The sequence below is a fragment of the Brassica oleracea genome, chromosome C7 (assembly GCF_000695525.1).
Source record: "Brassica oleracea var. oleracea cultivar TO1000 chromosome C7, BOL, whole genome shotgun sequence".
NCBI classification, from domain to species: domain Eukaryota; kingdom Viridiplantae; phylum Streptophyta; class Magnoliopsida; order Brassicales; family Brassicaceae; genus Brassica; species Brassica oleracea.
The window spans coordinates 42,506,395-42,525,442 of NC_027754.1; the positions used below are offsets into that span (position 1 = coordinate 42,506,395).

The 19,048-nt window shown below is 31.2% G+C and overlaps 1 protein-coding gene, 1 non-coding gene and 1 pseudogene across 2 annotated transcripts; 2 read left to right on the forward strand and 1 right to left on the reverse strand.

Moving 5' to 3' along the window:
• The first annotated feature begins 4,124 nt into the window (after nucleotides 1-4,124).
• TRNAK-CUU lies at nucleotides 4,125-4,197 on the forward strand. Its single transcript has one exon. It is a non-coding gene; the product is annotated as a tRNA-Lys (tRNA).
• Nucleotides 4,198-6,226: 2,029 nt separating this feature from the next.
• Nucleotides 6,227-8,677, forward strand: LOC106304450 (annotated as a pseudogene).
• Nucleotides 8,678-12,016: 3,339 nt separating this feature from the next.
• Nucleotides 12,017-13,215, reverse strand: LOC106303356 (polycomb group protein FERTILIZATION-INDEPENDENT ENDOSPERM-like). The gene is made up of 7 exons (XM_013739643.1): nucleotides 13,057-13,215; nucleotides 12,896-12,970; nucleotides 12,725-12,820; nucleotides 12,558-12,638; nucleotides 12,388-12,480; nucleotides 12,281-12,313; nucleotides 12,017-12,172 (listed from the first exon to the last, which is right to left on the reverse strand). Exons 1-7 carry the CDS (start codon nucleotides 13,213-13,215, stop codon nucleotides 12,017-12,019), a joined length of 693 nt encoding a protein of 230 aa, XP_013595097.1.
• Between the last annotated feature and the right edge of the window lie 5,833 nt (nucleotides 13,216-19,048).

The following is a 19,048-nucleotide window of genomic DNA, read 5'->3' on the forward strand; positions in this document are numbered from 1 at the left end:
CTTCTGACCACTGATGTAAAGCCTGTACCGTTACAGAACTCAATTGGATTAAATCATTGTCATTAAGAATATAGAACAAAGATAACCGATGTCTTACTATAATGATAATAGCATATGATAAATACAAGTTTATAAAATAGATTCTGCAGAAGAAGAAGATCAGAGGTTAGAGACAATGAAGAGAAGCCATATGAGTCTCCATAGTAATAAGTTGGATCTTTATTGGGGTTTTCCTCAGAGAAGTTCTACGGCGGAAAGAACGCTCACTGACTGTATTGATGATAAAGGAGACAACTTTATTTTGTCTTTCATATCTATTTCTATTATTTTTTTAATCTTGGTTTTGTTTCTTTCTGTTTTTTCATTTGCGAAAATAATCCAGCTACTAAACGACGACTTCGCCAGATTAGCAAATATAACTTGACCAATGCTTCCTATGTTAAATCGTTAGGAACTTAATCTTAATCAAAACCTGCAGATCCCACACCCCGTTCGACCTGTTATCAAGTGATGTGAATCGACCTATTTGATAATTTTGACTATTGCGAATGCGAATGTGGGTTAAATTTATTATTTATAGTGGAAATGAATTTAAATCTTAGATACCTGTGAACTTAAAGGTTTTAAAATAGATTTTTAAATAAATGATTTTATTTGTAAACTATAAATAATTAGAAACAACAACAATTTTAAGTTATAAATATATACAATAAAAAGTTATTCAAGTATTAATATAATCCGGACGAATAAAATCTGGCGACTGGCGTCCCGTATGTCAGCCATAAAACTAAGCAAAATAAGTGCGAGTGTAATATTGGCTCCTCGCGAGTCAAGTAAGTCAAAATTTGAATCATAATCAGAATCGATGTGAAACATGCGAAACCGAACGAGTGGAGCAGATTTGTCCAATTTCCTAACAACAATACAAATTGTTTTCCTAACAACAATACAAATTGTATCCTATCTCTCATCAAACGATTTATCTTAATATACACAATTAAATTATTTTGTTGTATAAACTAAATCAACTAATCGAATATACAACCTCACCGTCAACACATCAAATTTATACTCAAGTAGCCCAGTAGTCTTTTCACAGACAAAATTTTAAAAAGTAAAAAAAAAATTACGCTATCATCACTTTTAAATGTAACAAAAAACACGAACACCAATAGATTATAACAAATATTTTAACTCAAATAATACATATAGTTTATCCGAATAATACAAAAAATCTCTTTTTTACCGAATTATCCAAAAAAAAAACCCAACCGAAACCGAATTGGACACATAATTTATAGGATATTAGTCAGTTTCTACCATTGTTATCCAAACCGAAACAAAAACCAAAATAGCCAATCTGAAATTCATAAATAATTAAATAGTTCCTCTTTGTAACAAAAAAACCAAAAAAACGAAAAAACAAATCGGAATCAAACCGAAAACCGAATGCCATGGAGACAACCAAATTGTTTCAAGTGGTGTTTAGACAAATTGACATGATTGAAAAAAATAATTGGCCAAACCATACATCCAAATTGTTAGCTTACAATATAAAAAATGAGAACTTATAGTAAATATAACACCATTAATCTATAAAAATATTTTCAATTAGCATGAGGGAAATTTCCAACAATTTTTTATTATAAAAAGTTCAACCAATGCTAAAATAATCTACAAAATCATAATTAGTCAAACATTAAAAACTACGGAAAATTTTCATTATAAATTGAAAATCTAATATAAACTGAAACAAACATATATTATAAAACATTATTTGGTGTTACATAATATATACTAATTATTATTTATGACATCATTGAAACTATTCATATATTACTTTAAAATATAACTTTTTTATAATTTTATCACATTAGATTTGATTTTAAATTGATTTAGCTTGGAGGTGGTTGTATTAATTTATTATCGTGAAAAGTTAGTTATTGTAATAATATTAAAATCTGATACTCTTAGAAAAAAAAATGAGTTGTTCTTACTTTAGATTTCTTCAATTACATCAAACTGAAATGAAAATCTAATATAAAAATATAAATAATTATATTTTCCTTAATTTTTAATTTAATAATTTTGTGTTTTTTGACAAAAAATAATTGTTAGTGGTCTTTTAATTGAAAACCAACAAAATCTAATAGAATTTAAAATATAATTTTAGAATGAAAAGAGATTACATTTATTATATCCAGTAAAAAATAAAATTTCAAATATTTTATAACATTAAAATATATTTTGATATAAAATTATTTTAGTGTAAAATCACCCGCCGGCGGGCCAACCCCTAGTTAAATATAAAGGCAGCAACCAAAATACAAATATGATATCATAAGAAAGAGTCTAAATTATAAACCGACTTTTGACATTTCACAAAAGAATGGCATTATCTAGTGCATTTGTGTACTCAATGTTATTAATAATCAAAAAACGTAGACGAAAGCTTAAAAATTAATACTAACTCCGAGTGACCTGAGAGTGTGTCTACACATACTCCGTCTATACAACGCTAAACGTGATCGTATACATTTAAAACAATAACAAATCCACTAGTAAATACCAGTACTAATTTTTCAAGCTCTAATACTCTCTTCATTTCATATTAAATATTAAATGGTATTTAGAATAAAACTTTCATTACAAAATAAGTATTTTAAAAATTCATTGCAAAATTTATTAAATTTATATGCTTTTATGACTTTATATTTTCCAGTTTATTTTTATACTAATTGAAATATGGTTAATTATATAGATAAGAATATTTTTATTTAGAAAATATATAAAATTAATTTTCTTAATTACAGAGCATTAAGCTTTAGACCCACCCATACATACATTATAGTATTAAACCCACCCATATATACATTATAGTATTATACAATGAGATTTGATTGCACCCACACTCTCCCTCAAATATGTGTTTCCGATTCACATGGCACTCACAAGACACAATCAATGTTTTTAGGTTCTTTGTCTACCAAAACATCATTAACCAAATGGTTGTGCCTTGTTGTATTGGTAAACGTATTTATTTTCGTTTGGTAAAATGTCATTTTTATTTTACCAACGAAAACATTTTCATTTTGAAATTGTTCCCTTGAAGCTAGAAGTGATATACACCCTTGGTTAAGATATTAATTTTCATTAGGTACAGTCTTAAACAAATGTAACATTCCAGTTATCTAAAGAAACGGTTTACAATATGTTGAAACATCTTTTTATTATCAGGAGATTAGAGCTTTAAAGTTAGATGCCGGACGATGTAACTATCTTATCTATTTCAAAATCACGAATTCATTTTTTCGTTATTTTCAGAAATTGATTGAAAGCTTTTTGGGGAAGAAAATAAGATAAAATAAAATACTAACTGGGCCTTAAAATGGCAGAAAGCCCAAGCTGATGAAAAAAGTCAACTAGTTCAAACCGATATGGTTCGTTGTTCTTGATTCCTGGGACTCCTCTTGCTCCTTCGGATATTCGTTTTCTCTCTGTTATCCGCACGAAAGTGTGCCGATCAATCTCTTCACCATCTGATGATCTCTATAACTTTTTACTCTGTCTCGAAACGACCAGGTTGCATCAGAAGCTAATGTGGGCACGCGCAGATCAATCCCTGAAGCTATCATATCTGGATCCTATTAACAAGGTTACCATATTTGTTCAATACTCCTATCTATGTAACTTCTTATTGGTAAAACTATATATGTAACGTTTTGTGTGAAAGTGATGAGTCTTGTGGTTAATATACACATAATGAATTGAAAATTAAAATTAATGAGTGGGAATAATTGTTGATCAAGGTTACATATATATATATATATGTGCTTTACAGGGTGTGTGATGATCTGTAAAAAGCACTTTGATTATCTGTAACTAAAACCAGGTTTGACTTATCACTTTAATCCTTAATTGTATAGCTTTATCTTATCTTTAAGTGAGCTGAATGCATGTTAGAGAAATGTTTTTTAATCCAACTTTCAATCCTTCCTCCTTTAGAGAAATTTAGGATAATCACTCTCAGCTCTGAAATCAATCGTGATGGTGCTTAGGGCTTAGTAGTAAGATTGATCAACTAACCAAGGACTATAAAACTTTACATGAACTAGCTATCGAAAGCCCGTCTAGCTCAGTTGGTAGAGCGCAAGGCTCTTAACCTTGTGGTCGTGGGTTCGAGCCCCACGGTGGGCGTTTCTATTTTTTCCCTCTCTAGTCGACATTTTTTTTTTCTCAAATGAAAACCTTAATATATAGTCACTACCAGTTGCTCTAAACTCCAATTTGGTAAACTCACTGGAGCTTTCACATTTTCTGCATTGACTCCTTATCTTAACTTGAATCCTAATACTAATAAGATACTTCTATTCTATATGAGCGTCGTTGAACATATTATATCCTAAGACATCAACATCCTTCTTCATATTGCGATCCCATCTTGTTTTGAGTCTTGTAGAGTATGCTCTCCCTCTGTGTCACAAGTTAGAGTCTGTGCTTTACCCGCCTCTTTCGCCCAATCAATCCTTGCAATAAAAATGAGCAAAAACAAACTGATGCTCCAACCAAAAACCCTATCAAGAATCCTACAAGACCTAATTTAGCTTTGAACGCCAAACTCACCCCTAACGGCAAAGCCAACAGGTAGAATTTAGGTATTGTATAAATGGATTATTTCTTTTGTACCTGAATACATTTTAAATTTACAAATTTGGAATGATATTTAGGAGTTAATCACGCATAGAATTATCTATATATTTGGAAAATAATAATGGAAAGGTAGTTTATTTAGATGAGAATAAATTACTTATCATGTTTTAGATCTATATGGGGAGTATATGTTTTAATTATAACGAAATATATGGCAAGATAATAAAGTACTAATAGGTTTTTGATTTATATGGCAGTGTAGTTTTAATTAAAGCCAAATATATGTGAGAGAATCACGTTTTGGATCTGTATGGAATGGACATTAGAAGTAGGGGTGTCAAAATGAGCTAACTCAGCTCAGCTCATAGTGAGCTCGGCTGCTAGCTCAGCTTAGCTCATTTATTATATGAGCTTCAATATGTAAACTCGAACTCAGATCATCTAGATCATGAGTTAAATGAGCTAACTCGTGATCTAAATAAAAATAATAATTATAAAATAAAATAGTGATAGAATAACTTCTATAATATTGTTCAAAATTTAAATATTAAAAAATCCAAAACATAAATATTAAATACTAAATAAAAACCAACACATGACAAAAAAACAACAACACCTAATATAAATTAAATTAAAGCAAAACTAATGATCCAAATCCATATTCTTCGTGAGAGTCTTGAGCCAATTCATCTTCAATGTCTTATATGTATGTTTTACATTTTAATTTTAGAAGATAAATATGATTAATATAGATATTATCTTTTAAGAAGATTTGGTTTGACATTTTAATTTTAGAAGATAAATATGATTAATATAGATATTATCTTTTAAGAAGATTTGGTTTGACATTTTAATTTTAGAAGATAAATATGATTAATATAGATATTATCTTTTAAGAAGATTTGGTTTGACATTTTAATTTTAGAAGATAAATATGATTAATATAGATATTATCTTTTAAGAAGATTTGGTTTGACATTTTAATTTTAGAAGATAAATATGATTAATATAGATATTATCTTTTAAGAAGATTTGGTTTGACATTTTAATTTTAGAAGATAAATATGATTAATATAGATATTATCTTTTAAGAAGATTTGGTTTGACATTTTAATTTTAGAAGATAAATATGATTAATATAGATATTATCTTTTAAGAAGATTTGGTTTGACATTTTAATTTTAGAAGATAAATATAGAAATTATCTCTTTTTTACATAAAAAATAGAAATTATCCAAATATAATATAAAAAATATATTATATATTATTGTAAGGTAAAAATGAACAAGCTCATGAGTCAGTTCATGTTCATTAAAGATCGTTCATATAACCTGTGATCTAATTTAAGCTCGATCATTAAACTCATTTCTTAAATGAGCTTAAAATATAGAGATCGTGCTCAGGAAAAAAACGAGCTGAGCTGAGCCAGATCATGAGCTATAGATCATTTTGACACCCCTAATTAGAAGGTAATATTGAAGAAAATTTAGGTCTAATTACAAAATGTAATTTCTTTTTAATAGATTAGATAGGATAAATAATAGACCCTCATTCTGGATCCCCTACTTCTGTTAAAAGCTCACCCACCTCTTTTTCTGATAGGGCTAAATCTAGCTGAACTGCAAATCCATAGCTCTGACTTAACCTCTGATGATCAACAGCTCTGGTACTTTCTCTTCTCCCTTGTTCTCTTCTACTGTTAAGTTTGTCATTTTGTGTAATCTGCTTTGAGTTCTCTCGTACAAATATATGTCCTAGTTGCAGTAGTCGTGACTCTGTCGTTGTGGAGTCAAGGGAGTTTATCTAAAAAGTCTGGGTTAGACAAATGCTCGTATGGTATTATAGAATCTTGTAAGCCGTCTTTATCTAATGCCTGCGACCAATCTCTAAAGAAAGCTCTGATAGATTGTAGTAAGCGTGAAGAAATCAAAGAGTGCAGCAATAACCTTTCTTTGAGAACTCTGTTCTCTCTGGAGTTTACAAGCAAGTTAGAGATCAGTGCAGAAGAAATAGTCAGTTGCTATGAGTTGCCTGAAAGTTTAGATAAACACTTGCAATGTCCGTTTGTCTGGGAAAGGAAAAGCCATCTAGTAGTAGTTTTAGTGACAGCCGTTTGAAAGAAGCATCCAGGAGAAGAGGAGACACATCAGATAACTTCTTATACTACCCCCACAGTGATGGATTTTCAACAAAATAATCTCCAACATTTTCAGACACACTGGTGCAAAGGGAGGTTCAGACCTGAACTGGGATCCAATAGATATGTTTTGTAGCTATCTTAAGAAGAGCAATAGCAAAACAAGTAATGCAACCGATGCCATGGATTGGTTTGAGGTTAGGGACTTGTGTTCCGTAAATGTTAACGCTGCTCTTTCTCTTTATAGATTTCAATACCCTTTTGGTCTTTAACGTAACTTGTCTTATTCAATGACAGGTAGACATTGGGTTAAAGCAAGCTTTTTTGGGGTCTTTGAGAGGAGAGGCTGAGACTAATACTTGTCAAGAGAGGCTGAAGCTGGATGGATGGCTTTCGTCTTCTTTGTTTAAAGAACAGTTCCCAAATCATTTGCTGAAATACTGAGAAGTTTACCAATTCCTTATTACATGGATCCAAAGCGTGGCTTACTAAATATAGCTGCTAGCCTACCTGATGTTATCCAAGCTCCCAACCTAGGCCCATGCCCCAGTATTTCTTACAGGAGTGGTGATAAATAATATGCAAAGCCTGATTCGTGAAGAAGTTAGGTTTTGAAAGTGACATCATGGTAAGTAAAAAAAACTGTGGTCAGCTACATTTTCTTTGACTTCTACATCTAGTTGTATCTTTCTCAAGCTTTTGATTTGTTCTGCAGGTTGATATCTTGTTGCATGTCACTGAAACAGTAGTGACGACAAAACTGATTTGCAGAATAAGAAAGCTAATGCAAAATATCAGAAGACTAAGATGTAAAAACCCAGAAAAGAGGAAGGAGAGTAGGGGAAAGAAACAAGATAGGATCGACTCAGAATCTTCACAACACTGTTTAGGCAGAGATTTGCAGATAGAGGGCAGAGAAAATTGCAATGGCTCATGTGAAGAAGAAAGCATAAGCAATGCTTGTGGTGCCCAATGGGATGTATTCCAAATTCAAGATGTTTTGAGTATATTAAGAACCATTGTCTGGAGCTAGTACCCATGGACTCTACCAAATCACAAGTAAGTGTTTGGTTGATAATTTAAACACATCTGCAAGAAAACAATCATTGATGTGTTCTCATGTTTATTATGTTTTCACTGTTGCAGGTGAGTCATCCATTACTTGAGCAGAGTTACTATCTTGATGAGTATCACAAAGCAAGGCTTAAGGAAGAGTTTGGTAAGTATCAGATCCTCATTTTTCTATTATTTTTATCTTACCATTGTACTCAGCTTCATGTCGCTTGTTCTGTTTCTTCAGACGTTGAACCATGGAGTTTTTTTGATCAATGTGTTGGGGAAGCAGTCATAGTCCCTGCTGGATGTCCATACCAAAATAGAAAGAATAAGGTAATAACACGCTGACAAAATTAAAAGAATCACAAAGTTATTACTCTTTTTCTGACATAATTTCGGCATAATTTGCTAGTCTTGCGTGAATGTGGTTCTGAATATTCTTTCACCTGAGCACGCTACTGAATCTATCAAACTAGTGGACGAGCTTAATCAACTTCCTCAGAGAGTCAAAACGAAAGCAAACAAGATCAAGGTAAGTTCCTTTTTTTTTTTAAAAAAAACAAGATTGATTATAGAAAAGGAGTGTTGTTTTATGTATATATGTATTGCTGCTTAATCCAGGTGAAGAAAATGGCAATCTATAAAGTCAGCGAAGCTATAAAGGAGATCCGGGAGCTCACATCTGCAGACTCAACTGCTGCATCGAGGATATAACTAGAAGTAGAGGTACCAAATCTTTGATTTCTTGAACATTGAGAACTACACCATTCTTGGAGGAGAGATTCTAGCTGTTGAGTTATAGTTTCAAGGACTAGCAGAATGTGAAGATATATATATATATATATATATATTGAAATAAACAAAGAAGAACAAAAGAGAAGCAATGGGGGGGAACTAATTTGTCATTCAGAATGTTGTTAGGTGATGAATAATAAAGAAGCATTGATATATTACAAAAGTTTACTCAATTAGATTCATTTCTTTTTCAAAGAACAATCTTACCTTGTGCATCTTCATGCATAATCGGTAGGACTTTGTCTGGGGACTGAAGCCTCAAGACTTTAGGATCCTGAAACTAATGTCCTAACATATCTCAAAACACAGCTCCTAAGACTCTAGGCATAACAATGTTGATGTAATTCACATGCTTTTTTTTTTTTGCTTCTTCATATTTCATTTTCCCTCTCTTGGCGATGATATCGCCTATGATCTTGGCGTCTCCTTCGAGCCATAGATCAGTCCGTCCATTTTCTAGAACAAGCTTGGGCTCTCTTTTGAGGGCTGAGAATTTTGCCACGGCGCTTGTTGTTCCTGAATATTCCTCGGATGCTGGCCTGTACTTGTCTTCTCGACCCATCTAAGTTTAGCTTTATTCATCCAATTTCCGGTTCCTTCCGGACAACTTCAGTAGCTTTTTTATGGTAGTTTCTGATTAACAATATGGTAGTTCGAGTTTGAAGCAAAGGAATCTAGCCATATTTGAGAAAACATTGTGTGTTTAAGTTGATAATTTTTCCCACAAGATATTTTTAAGCAATTTTTTTTAGTTCTTCTCTAATCTTCATGAGTGTCGCATACGATGTAATCATCATCATCCGTGTCTGCAATGAAGAATACACAAATATAGGTTTTGTTTGAAAAATGATCCTTGCAAGGAAAGCAAAAGAATGTTCCTAGATTGAGTTCAAAGGGAAAGGGAATGAAAATCTGCAAAAATAAATTCAAGAGATTGATTGATTAGAGTTGTTTTACAAATACATGAATGAATGTTTTTTTTTTTAAAAGTTATGATTCATTGGAGGTTTAAGGAGAAGATGTTTATGAACAAAACCTTGATAAACCTGAAACAGTAATGACTACTTATGAGTTATACCTAAATTTGCTGGGTGTTCAGGAGGATGTCTCTCTTTCTGGTTCAGAAATTTGCAAACAAAGAATGAATGTGAACATACCTACATTTTTTGATAACGGTGACTGTAGATCCGATATGATAATCCGAATGTATGTTCCCAAAACACCTGAACGGCTAAACGGTAATTACAGAAATATTCTTAAGAAGAATCCTAAGATGAAGAAGATGAAGTTACAACAATACTTTTCTGGTTAATCTTTCTTCTACGACTTTCTTGTACTTATAGTGTTTCACCGAGTCAGTATTCTTCTGTTACTTGTCTTCACTTGATTTGTCTTTTTATCTTCTTTGTAACTGAACAACAAATTATGTAACTATCTTCTCAACAGCTCTTTACTCTCTTTTCTTGTAACATTTTCCCGGAAACTTTCTACTTGGATGTAGTATGATTCATTTTGGTTTTGTTTATATTTAGGAAGAGACTCATAGCAGATCAAACCAGTAAGAAAAATATGCAATATTTTAATGATCAGATTTCATTTTCTTCTTACAAATAGAGCCATAGCCATTCCTTCAGATAAACACGACATAACGAAATAGGATGCGAGTTATTTCAGAAGAAACAGATCGAACAAGTAAGTTTTCGTTTTTTTTTATCCCGGTTTATCGTGTGTTTCAATCTGTGTAAGGGCTTGATAGTTGGTTGGTTGAATTGTGCTATATTCCTCATGTTTGCTATTTCCAAGAAAAGAGGTGTGAATAAGTACTATATGATGATCTTTCTTTGCTATCCTGTGAGCCGAATTTTCAACAAGCCAATATACATCAATGTGCTGAACATTTTGGTTGTTTCTGGATTGCGTATTCCAAATCAGTATACACCATCAATGTGCCGAAATTTCAACAAACCAATATACGTCAAAGATTAGTTTCTACATGGTTTAGTTACGCATTCAAAGTTTCAGGCCTTTTCGGTTCCTATAGGAACTTGAGAGGAAAGAAGTGAGCAATTCCTAAAGTGAAATGGGAAAGTGGAGGAAGTGAATTCCTAAAGGACATAATCCATGTATCTCGAGTTTGGTCGTCTCGTACGGGTCGATTCTCTTCTCTTCGGTACTGCAACTCCATCATCATTTGTAGGAGTAGTGGTAGCAGTAACATCAGCATTCAAATTGCAAATCCAAATTAACAATTTGTAATAACCCAGGATTTTTAAATAGTAAAACTTAACTAAATTTATTTATACCTTCCATCCGAACTAATTGTGCTATGTACGATTGGGTTATGTGAATCTTGATCTGGTGAACTAATTACGAAAAAGCAAATTATGTTAAAGTTTATTAAAAAAGAAGGAAATTAAGTACAAAAAGTCAGGTTTCTTACTCACATGGCAACTAGTTCCACTGAATGATGACGATTCACATCAAAGACGTTAATAGCTCCCTTTCGATTCCCTAATGTTATTATATTAGATGATTAAAAATTAATAATACAACATAATTGTAAACTTTTTTCTTACCTACTGCAAATCTTCTACGCACACCAGTTGTTCCAAACTTTGAAGTTCCACTATCTTTAATAGGGAAATGCGATATGGGTTTGAACCAGGGGCGGAGCTACATGATGAGGAGCGGGGTCAGCTGACCCCGGTAAAATATGAAAAAATAAAAGTTTAAGCTTAGAGATGTGAATAACAGTTGGTCAGTTGGTCTACTTCCTTTCATTTTGACCCCACTTATCCCAACTTCGATTCCCCTCTCTGCACCCTCTAGTCTTCTCTTTTTACATTTTTCTTTAACTCATTCCGGCCTAGAATCCTGGTTTTAAACCGAACATATAAGTCAAACCAGTTTTTTTATTGTTTTTCAAGTGGTTTCTTATATGTTTTTTGTTTGTTTACGTTCTCATTGTTTTTTTCTTTCAGTTGTTTTGCAATTTATCTAGTCATTTTCCACTTTTGATTTAAAGTTTTGTTTAACAAATAATTTTTAAATACCTTATATACTGTAATTTTTGTTTAACAAATTGTTTCAAATACAATTTCTTCTAAAAATTAAAACAGCTTAATAGTTTATGTTACAAATATTTTTAAATTAGTATTAATAAACTGTATTTTAAATAATTTTTAATTTAATTAATTTAAATTATGACCCCGGTATAAATATTTTCTGGCTCCGCCACTAGTTTGAACTTATCCTCAAAACAAGAACGATAAACTTTCCACACAATCAATCCAGCCTCACCAAACTAAATAAAAATGTAGATTAGACATTTATAATTATGGCATAAAATTCAACATATATGTACTAAAATTTGTGCCCTTAACCACTAACCTGTGACAACGCTTGCGTTTCCAAACAGCGGACACAGTCAATGCTAGGAACCGCCGTTATCCTTTCAAGACTTGGGTTGGCCAACTTGTTCTCCCTTTTGGGTCTTGTAATTTTTCTTAGTCCACATATTAGCTTCTTGGTACCCTAACAAATATTAAACCAGGTTAACACATGTCAAACCAACTATTTTAAAAAAATACAATATTTTTTATTTACCGTTTATATACATCACTCTAACACATTAATCTTCACCAGAACAGAAGACGTATCCGAAAGATAAAAAGACTGAAAAAAGATTGAAAAAAATCAGTTACTAGCAAGAGTAAAACTGCATAAAAGTTACTAGTTGATAAACTTACTACTGAAAGAAGGGGAACTGAGCTCTCGGACTTCTGGCAGCATTTGATAAGACACACCCCCGCCTTAGTACTCCACAACCGAACAGTTCGATCCTGAAAGATTTACATGATAGCTACAGATTAAATAACAAGAAAAATGATTGTAAAATAATCGTGAAATATTAAATTACCTGGCTTGCACTTAACACAAGTGCATTATCGAATGGACTACACTGTATGTCAGTGATACTATCGTCATGACCAGACAAAGTCTGTAAATCAAATATTAAACATGAGAAAAAACACTGTTTTGTCTCCTCAAATTAAAAATTTACCATATCTACGGTTAGGTCTTCACAATTGATGACCTGATTATGCACATTAATCCTCCAGCAAGTATGTAGTGCGTATCGTCTTTCTCTGCCCAGCTGACAGCCAAAAACGATTCAACGACCTGATGCAAACACAATATGCTGAAAAATCAGACTTAGAGTATAAATGAATTGACAGCATAAAATAAATTACATACCGTATCATCTATATAAGGTTTCTCATTTAGAACGAGATTATTTGCAGCATCATTAGGCAACTCACAAATTGTAACCTATAAAAACAAAACAGATAAAACCAAATAAAAAAAATGCATAATGATATTAAAAAATAAAAAAATAAAGAAAATATCTCACCCACCATGTTTCCACCGGCTACAGCAAATCGGTAAAATGAACTTAACAGGTGATTTGATGCAACAGCTTTTAATTTTGTGGGGTGATCGAGTGTTTTCCAAGCTTTATACTGATCGTCGCTCTTTGGATTCATCTCTTCCACTATAACTTGACCAGTCGCCATTATCCTGTGAAAACAAACATTTAGACTTTGTTTCAAGAAAATCACAAAAAAATGAGTCCGTAAATCAATAACCAAACATCTTTCTGCAATTACATGAAATTCAAGCACATAAATAACTGAAGATACACTTCAGGTCTGAACAAGACAATAATAACACATTCTTGTAATAGTCAAATAAAACCGTGAGAACTGAAACACAAAACATAAACTTTCATATGAGAACAGAACCTGCACAAACCATGAACGAAAGAGATGGTGGAGGAAGTTGGTTAAATCCCACACAAACCGTGAAGATGAACCCTACACCAAATACATCTGATTGTCTCTTTTTTTGACGGATAAACCTTACGATCAAAGTTAACACTTAACACCCAAACAGAAATGTAGAACTACTACTCAAGCCAATGAGATAATGCATTAGCATTCTGGTGAAAATTTCAGATCAGATCAGCTAAGCGATTAAGTTCTCAAAGCTCAATTTGACATAAGAACTCGAGATATATTGGAAAATCAATTTTACATAAACATATACAGAAAAATAGACCATAGAATCAAAGCGTGAACTCAGCAACAAACTAACAGCAGAACTCCGATTGTCCTAGGAACGAATCTTAATTCTCATGTATCACATGAGATGCTATGCACCTAAACTACTTAATCCTTTTCTTGCATTAACCAACTAGTCTATCTCACTTCATCATTTATGTATAATATATACATATATCATATATGTGATGTATAACAGTTTGTTTATCATTTGCATTGGCAAGTAACATTTCCCAAATTAAAAAAAAATTATAACCGACAAAGTACAAAGTCTACACATGGATTATACAACCCCACCTTATCGACTTAGTCATGAAATTTGAAACAGTTTCAACTCTGAGAAGCAGAATTAAGAGAACCACCCTCAACACATTAATGCGATAGATTCCATAAACTAATTAAATATGATGGCAGCAAACTAGATTCAAATACGTTTCATATATATCATAAGAAAGAGTAAATTCAAAACCGACTTTTGACATATCGCGAAAGAATGGTATTGTCAAACGCATTTGTGTAAACTAAAACTCAACGTTGGAGAGCATTACATGTAGACATACTTTGGGTTGGGTATATAACACTTTAAGACACTTTATGTTGGTGGTGTACTTTTGGCCTTCTTTATTGAGTTGAGATTCCCATCATATCCATGTGAGCAATAATAGTAGCGACCAAATTTGTAAAAGGTAAACACTAGTTAGACTTCTCTTGTTGCATTAATTGGTAACTTTATTGAGTGGTGGACTTTCATAACAGCCGTTGGATTAAAGATAAGAAAAAAAATCTGAAAGCTGAGGTTATTAAGTGTTATGCTTTTCTTCTTGCTCTTGTTCGAACACACGCTTTGTTCTGGAGAAGGTGTGGTCAAGAAATTAATGGTTGACGATATAATTTTGTATGCAGGTTAGGTGTGGTCAAGAGAAGTAGTGATGTGGGCAGAGTTATAGGTGTTGTGGTTAGTCAAAACGATGATTTGTGAATGTATTGATAGATTCAAACAGGATATATCTAGTGTTTGTGTTTTTTGGTTAGTGTCATTATGAAGGGACTGAAGATGTGCTTGTGTGTTGGTTCATGTAAATGAAGTTGTGGTGAATGATTTTTTGTACTTGTGGTTAGTGGGTGAGGATATCTGTTGAGCGGTCATATGTATGAAAGATTGTGGTCTTCATAGCGTCTAAAACACTAAGATGCCTTAGATTTTATTAGGTTTGCAGAGTTTATGTTCAGCTGCAAACATAGCTGTGGTTACGTGATTGTGGTTAGGCTTGAATGAAGTTGTGGTTGGTTGGTTATAGATTGACAAGAAGTTGTGGTCAACAAGGTTGACTATCCACATAAACACCAAACTAGCCAACTTCATACCTCAAATCAGAACTCTGAATTCCATAAAATTTACAACTTTTAGATCAGTGATGGACATGGGTGGACCCAGCAAATTATAAAACATGGGGCACATAATGAAAGAAAGACTAAATGTAAGGATATATAAATATTTTGCATGGTGCACATAATGTAATAACCATATAAAATAAGAGTATTTACCTAAATTTTGAACAAAAATCTTAAAAAAAAATAGAGTGTGGCACGTGCCACACCCTCACCTTACCTGGGTCCGCCTCTGGTGATGGAGCCGTAACCGATTCGTCTCGATATGGTCTCGACGTAAACTTTCTATTTATGCATAACCATATAAGGAGATCTAGGTGTAACCTATAGCTATAATCAAGGAGAGATAAGAAACTTAAAATCAGAGAAGAGAAGTCATATCATTCATTGTGGTTTTAAGAAATCAAGGATAGCTCTGAAAATTGAGACCGGTGAGAAATTGACGGCGGATCTAAGTCAATCTGTAACGGAGGAGATGACGGCTTTCAGTAAACGCTAAAAATGAAGGGGACTGGCCTGTGAGAATGAAGAACGCCGTAGAGTCACAGTGATTTTTGGTCTCCGACGGTGAGAATGAAGAAATATAAAAAAGGTAACAACTTGATTTGTAAAGAGATAAGAGAAAGACAATGAAATGTTATGATAAAAGTAAAGGTAATGGTAACTACTTGATTTCTAGTTTCGGGGTAATTTAGACAATAACACAAAAATACTTGACATGGAGAAAATATGTTAGAATGATATAGAATATAAAGTATGTTTAAGCGTAAATTTTTCTAATTAATAATCAATAAACGTTGACAAAAGCTTTATAAAAGTAATACTAACTCCGAGTGACCTGACTGCGTGTCTACCTGTCCTCGGATCTATACAACGATAAACGTGGGGCGTACATTTAAAACGATGACAAATTCACCGGTATATACTAGTTTTTTTTTTTTTTTTAAAACTCAACCTCAATTAATGTTAAGCTTGCAACCCACTCATATGTTGAGATTTGATTGCCCCCCCCCTTCTTGTTAACATGTCATCCTCAATCAACGAAAACGTTTACATTTTGAAATTGTTCCGTTGAAGCTAGAAGTAATATACAACACTCTTGGTTAAGATATTATTTTTCATTAGGTACATTCTTAGAAAATATTTCAGTTATCTAAAGTAACTCTTTCATAACTCTTTCAAATTTGCTGAAACGTCTTTATATTTTACCTAATGGCAATGTTTTTAAACCCGATCTGGACACTGAACCGGGCAATTTACCGGGTCACCGGGTCACCTGGTGACTAGGTCGACCGCGGTTCAACCGTGGATTAATAAATTAATTAATTTTATTATATAATAAAATATTAGGTATGAAAATAAAATTATAGAAACCAAAGTTTAATATTTTACAAATATTTTTTTAAACAATAAAATAATAGTTTTGGATATGTATATATTTTATGTTTAAAAATACTTAATTTAAATTTATTTATTTTTCATTTGACATACAAAATAACAAAAAAAATAGTTTAAACTATTTAAATACTTTGTTGCAAATTAAGAGTTATAAAAACTAAAAAAATCAAGATAGAAAATTTATAAATATTTAAATGTCTAATCTGAATAATAATTTAAATTTCATGAATACTTAAATGTCTAATGTGGCATAGTGAAATCTTCATCAAATTCTAAAAATCACAAATATAAAAATGAAATCTTAATTTCTTAATTGAAAATTTAGAATATAAAATAGAATCTAAAAACATAATTAAAAACTAAAAAAAATAAAAGTCATCTATTGGCTCAACCGGTGGTTCAACCGGTACCGGGTTTCGGGTTTTAGTAGATTTTTACGGGTTTTATGGGTTTTTAAATATTGAGTTTTTCACAAAACTCAAACCGGATTATTTTGGGTTACCAGGTGTACCGGTTCAGCCGTGGATCCGGATCGGGTTTCAAAACACTGTTTAATGGCTTAGCCAGGAGATTAATGTTTAAAAAATTAGATATCAAATTTAAGGGTCACATTTTTTAATCTATACTATTATTTATGAAGTGATTTAGCTTATTTGTCATGATTTCCATGATTTTAGATAATTTTGCTTATTTGTCATGTTTTAATTAGGTTTAAGCTGAGTCATTAATTTATAAATAGTTTTTAACTGAGTCAATAATTTATTAATTTAAATAATACAACTATAAAATATGTAATTAGATATATAATTATTTTGATTTTGCTTATTTGTCATGTTTTAATTAAGTTTAAGCTGAGTCATTAATTTATAAATAGTTTTATAAATAGTTTTATAAATAGTTTTTAACTGAGTCAATAATTTATTAATTTAAATAATACAACTATAAAATATGTAATTAGATATATAATTATTTTGATTTTGCTTATTTGTCATGTTTTCATTAGGTTTTAGCTTAGTCATTAATTTATTATTAGTTTTTAGCTGAGGTCATTAATTTATTAATTTAAATGATATAACTATACATTTTGTAACTACATAAGTAATTATTTTAATTTTTTCTTATTTGTCATGTTCTCCATGATTTAAGTTAATTTTGCTAATTTGTCATATTTTATTAGGTTTTAGCTATTCATTAATTTATTATTAGTTTTTAACTGAGTTATTAATTTGTTAATTTAAATAATACAACTATTTCAAGATTTGTAATTAGATACATATATATTTTTTAAGAATTGTAACTTTGACGAGTTATGATAAATTCTTATTATTCTATTTTAAAATCATATTTGTTACTGGATAATTTTAAATCATATTCGTTACTAAATGTGGAACATAATCTTTCTTTTAATATAGTTTATAGCTTAATGATAGTCTAGATAATGTGTAAGTGATATTTATCTTTGTCTAGGTCGTATTATAGTTATAGTAATATGTAAATGCTAATACATAGAATTATGATGCCGACTTTATCTTAGTATCCTTTTTAATAATCTATTATTTTAATTTACCGACTCTATGCTATGATTGTATATATTCTCATCATACGTTTAATGGGAAATACACACAATATTTATAAAATTTCATCTTTAAATAATATGAAACAATTCAAATGTTGTCTTTTGGAAAAAGAAACATGTTTCACTTTTTCTTATTGGAGATGTTGAGTCGGCTAAATATTGCTATAAAATTAAAGTAAAGGTGTTGATACTTTAGAATCATGAAAAAATCAAAATTTGTTTCAACTGAATTGGTGTTGGTTGATATCATCGTAAATATTAATTTATTTCATTATTGATTCACATTAATTATACGATTTGGTGTTAGTCAATTATTTTGAAATTTATTTTTTTAGGAAACTACGGACTCATGCTTCTATTGATAAATGTTCTTTTGGCGACTTGTCTTTTGGTAATTTCCGATCTAAGTTATGTCAAGAAAATTATTTTATTCTGCATAATTTCACTTCCAGTGATTAGACCATAAAATATAAAACGTCTCCTCTGCTTTTTAATATAAATTTCTATAGAACAACCGAAATCATACCTTGTGATGATTTTTCAAAAGAGTTAAAAAATAATTATTTCATGGAATTTAAAGAAATATTGGGACGTCAATATGAAAAGGAATGTTTAGTCGGTGAATTTTCTATATCATATTTTGTTTTTATTGATGTATTCAATTTATGATATGTTTGTTCACAAGTTCTTCTTTCTAATTTTTTGTGTGTTTAGATATTATTGACGAAGTTGTGAATGTTGAACCTTTAAAATATATCATTGCAACAGGAAAATGTTTAACTAAGTTAGAATTAATTATTATTCGTGACACAATGTAAATTTTATTTCGAGTTTAATTTAATATTGTTTTGTTTTTATGACATGACGCTTATTTAAATTTTTAATATTTAGTGATACATGTTTAACATGCACATTCTTGGTATG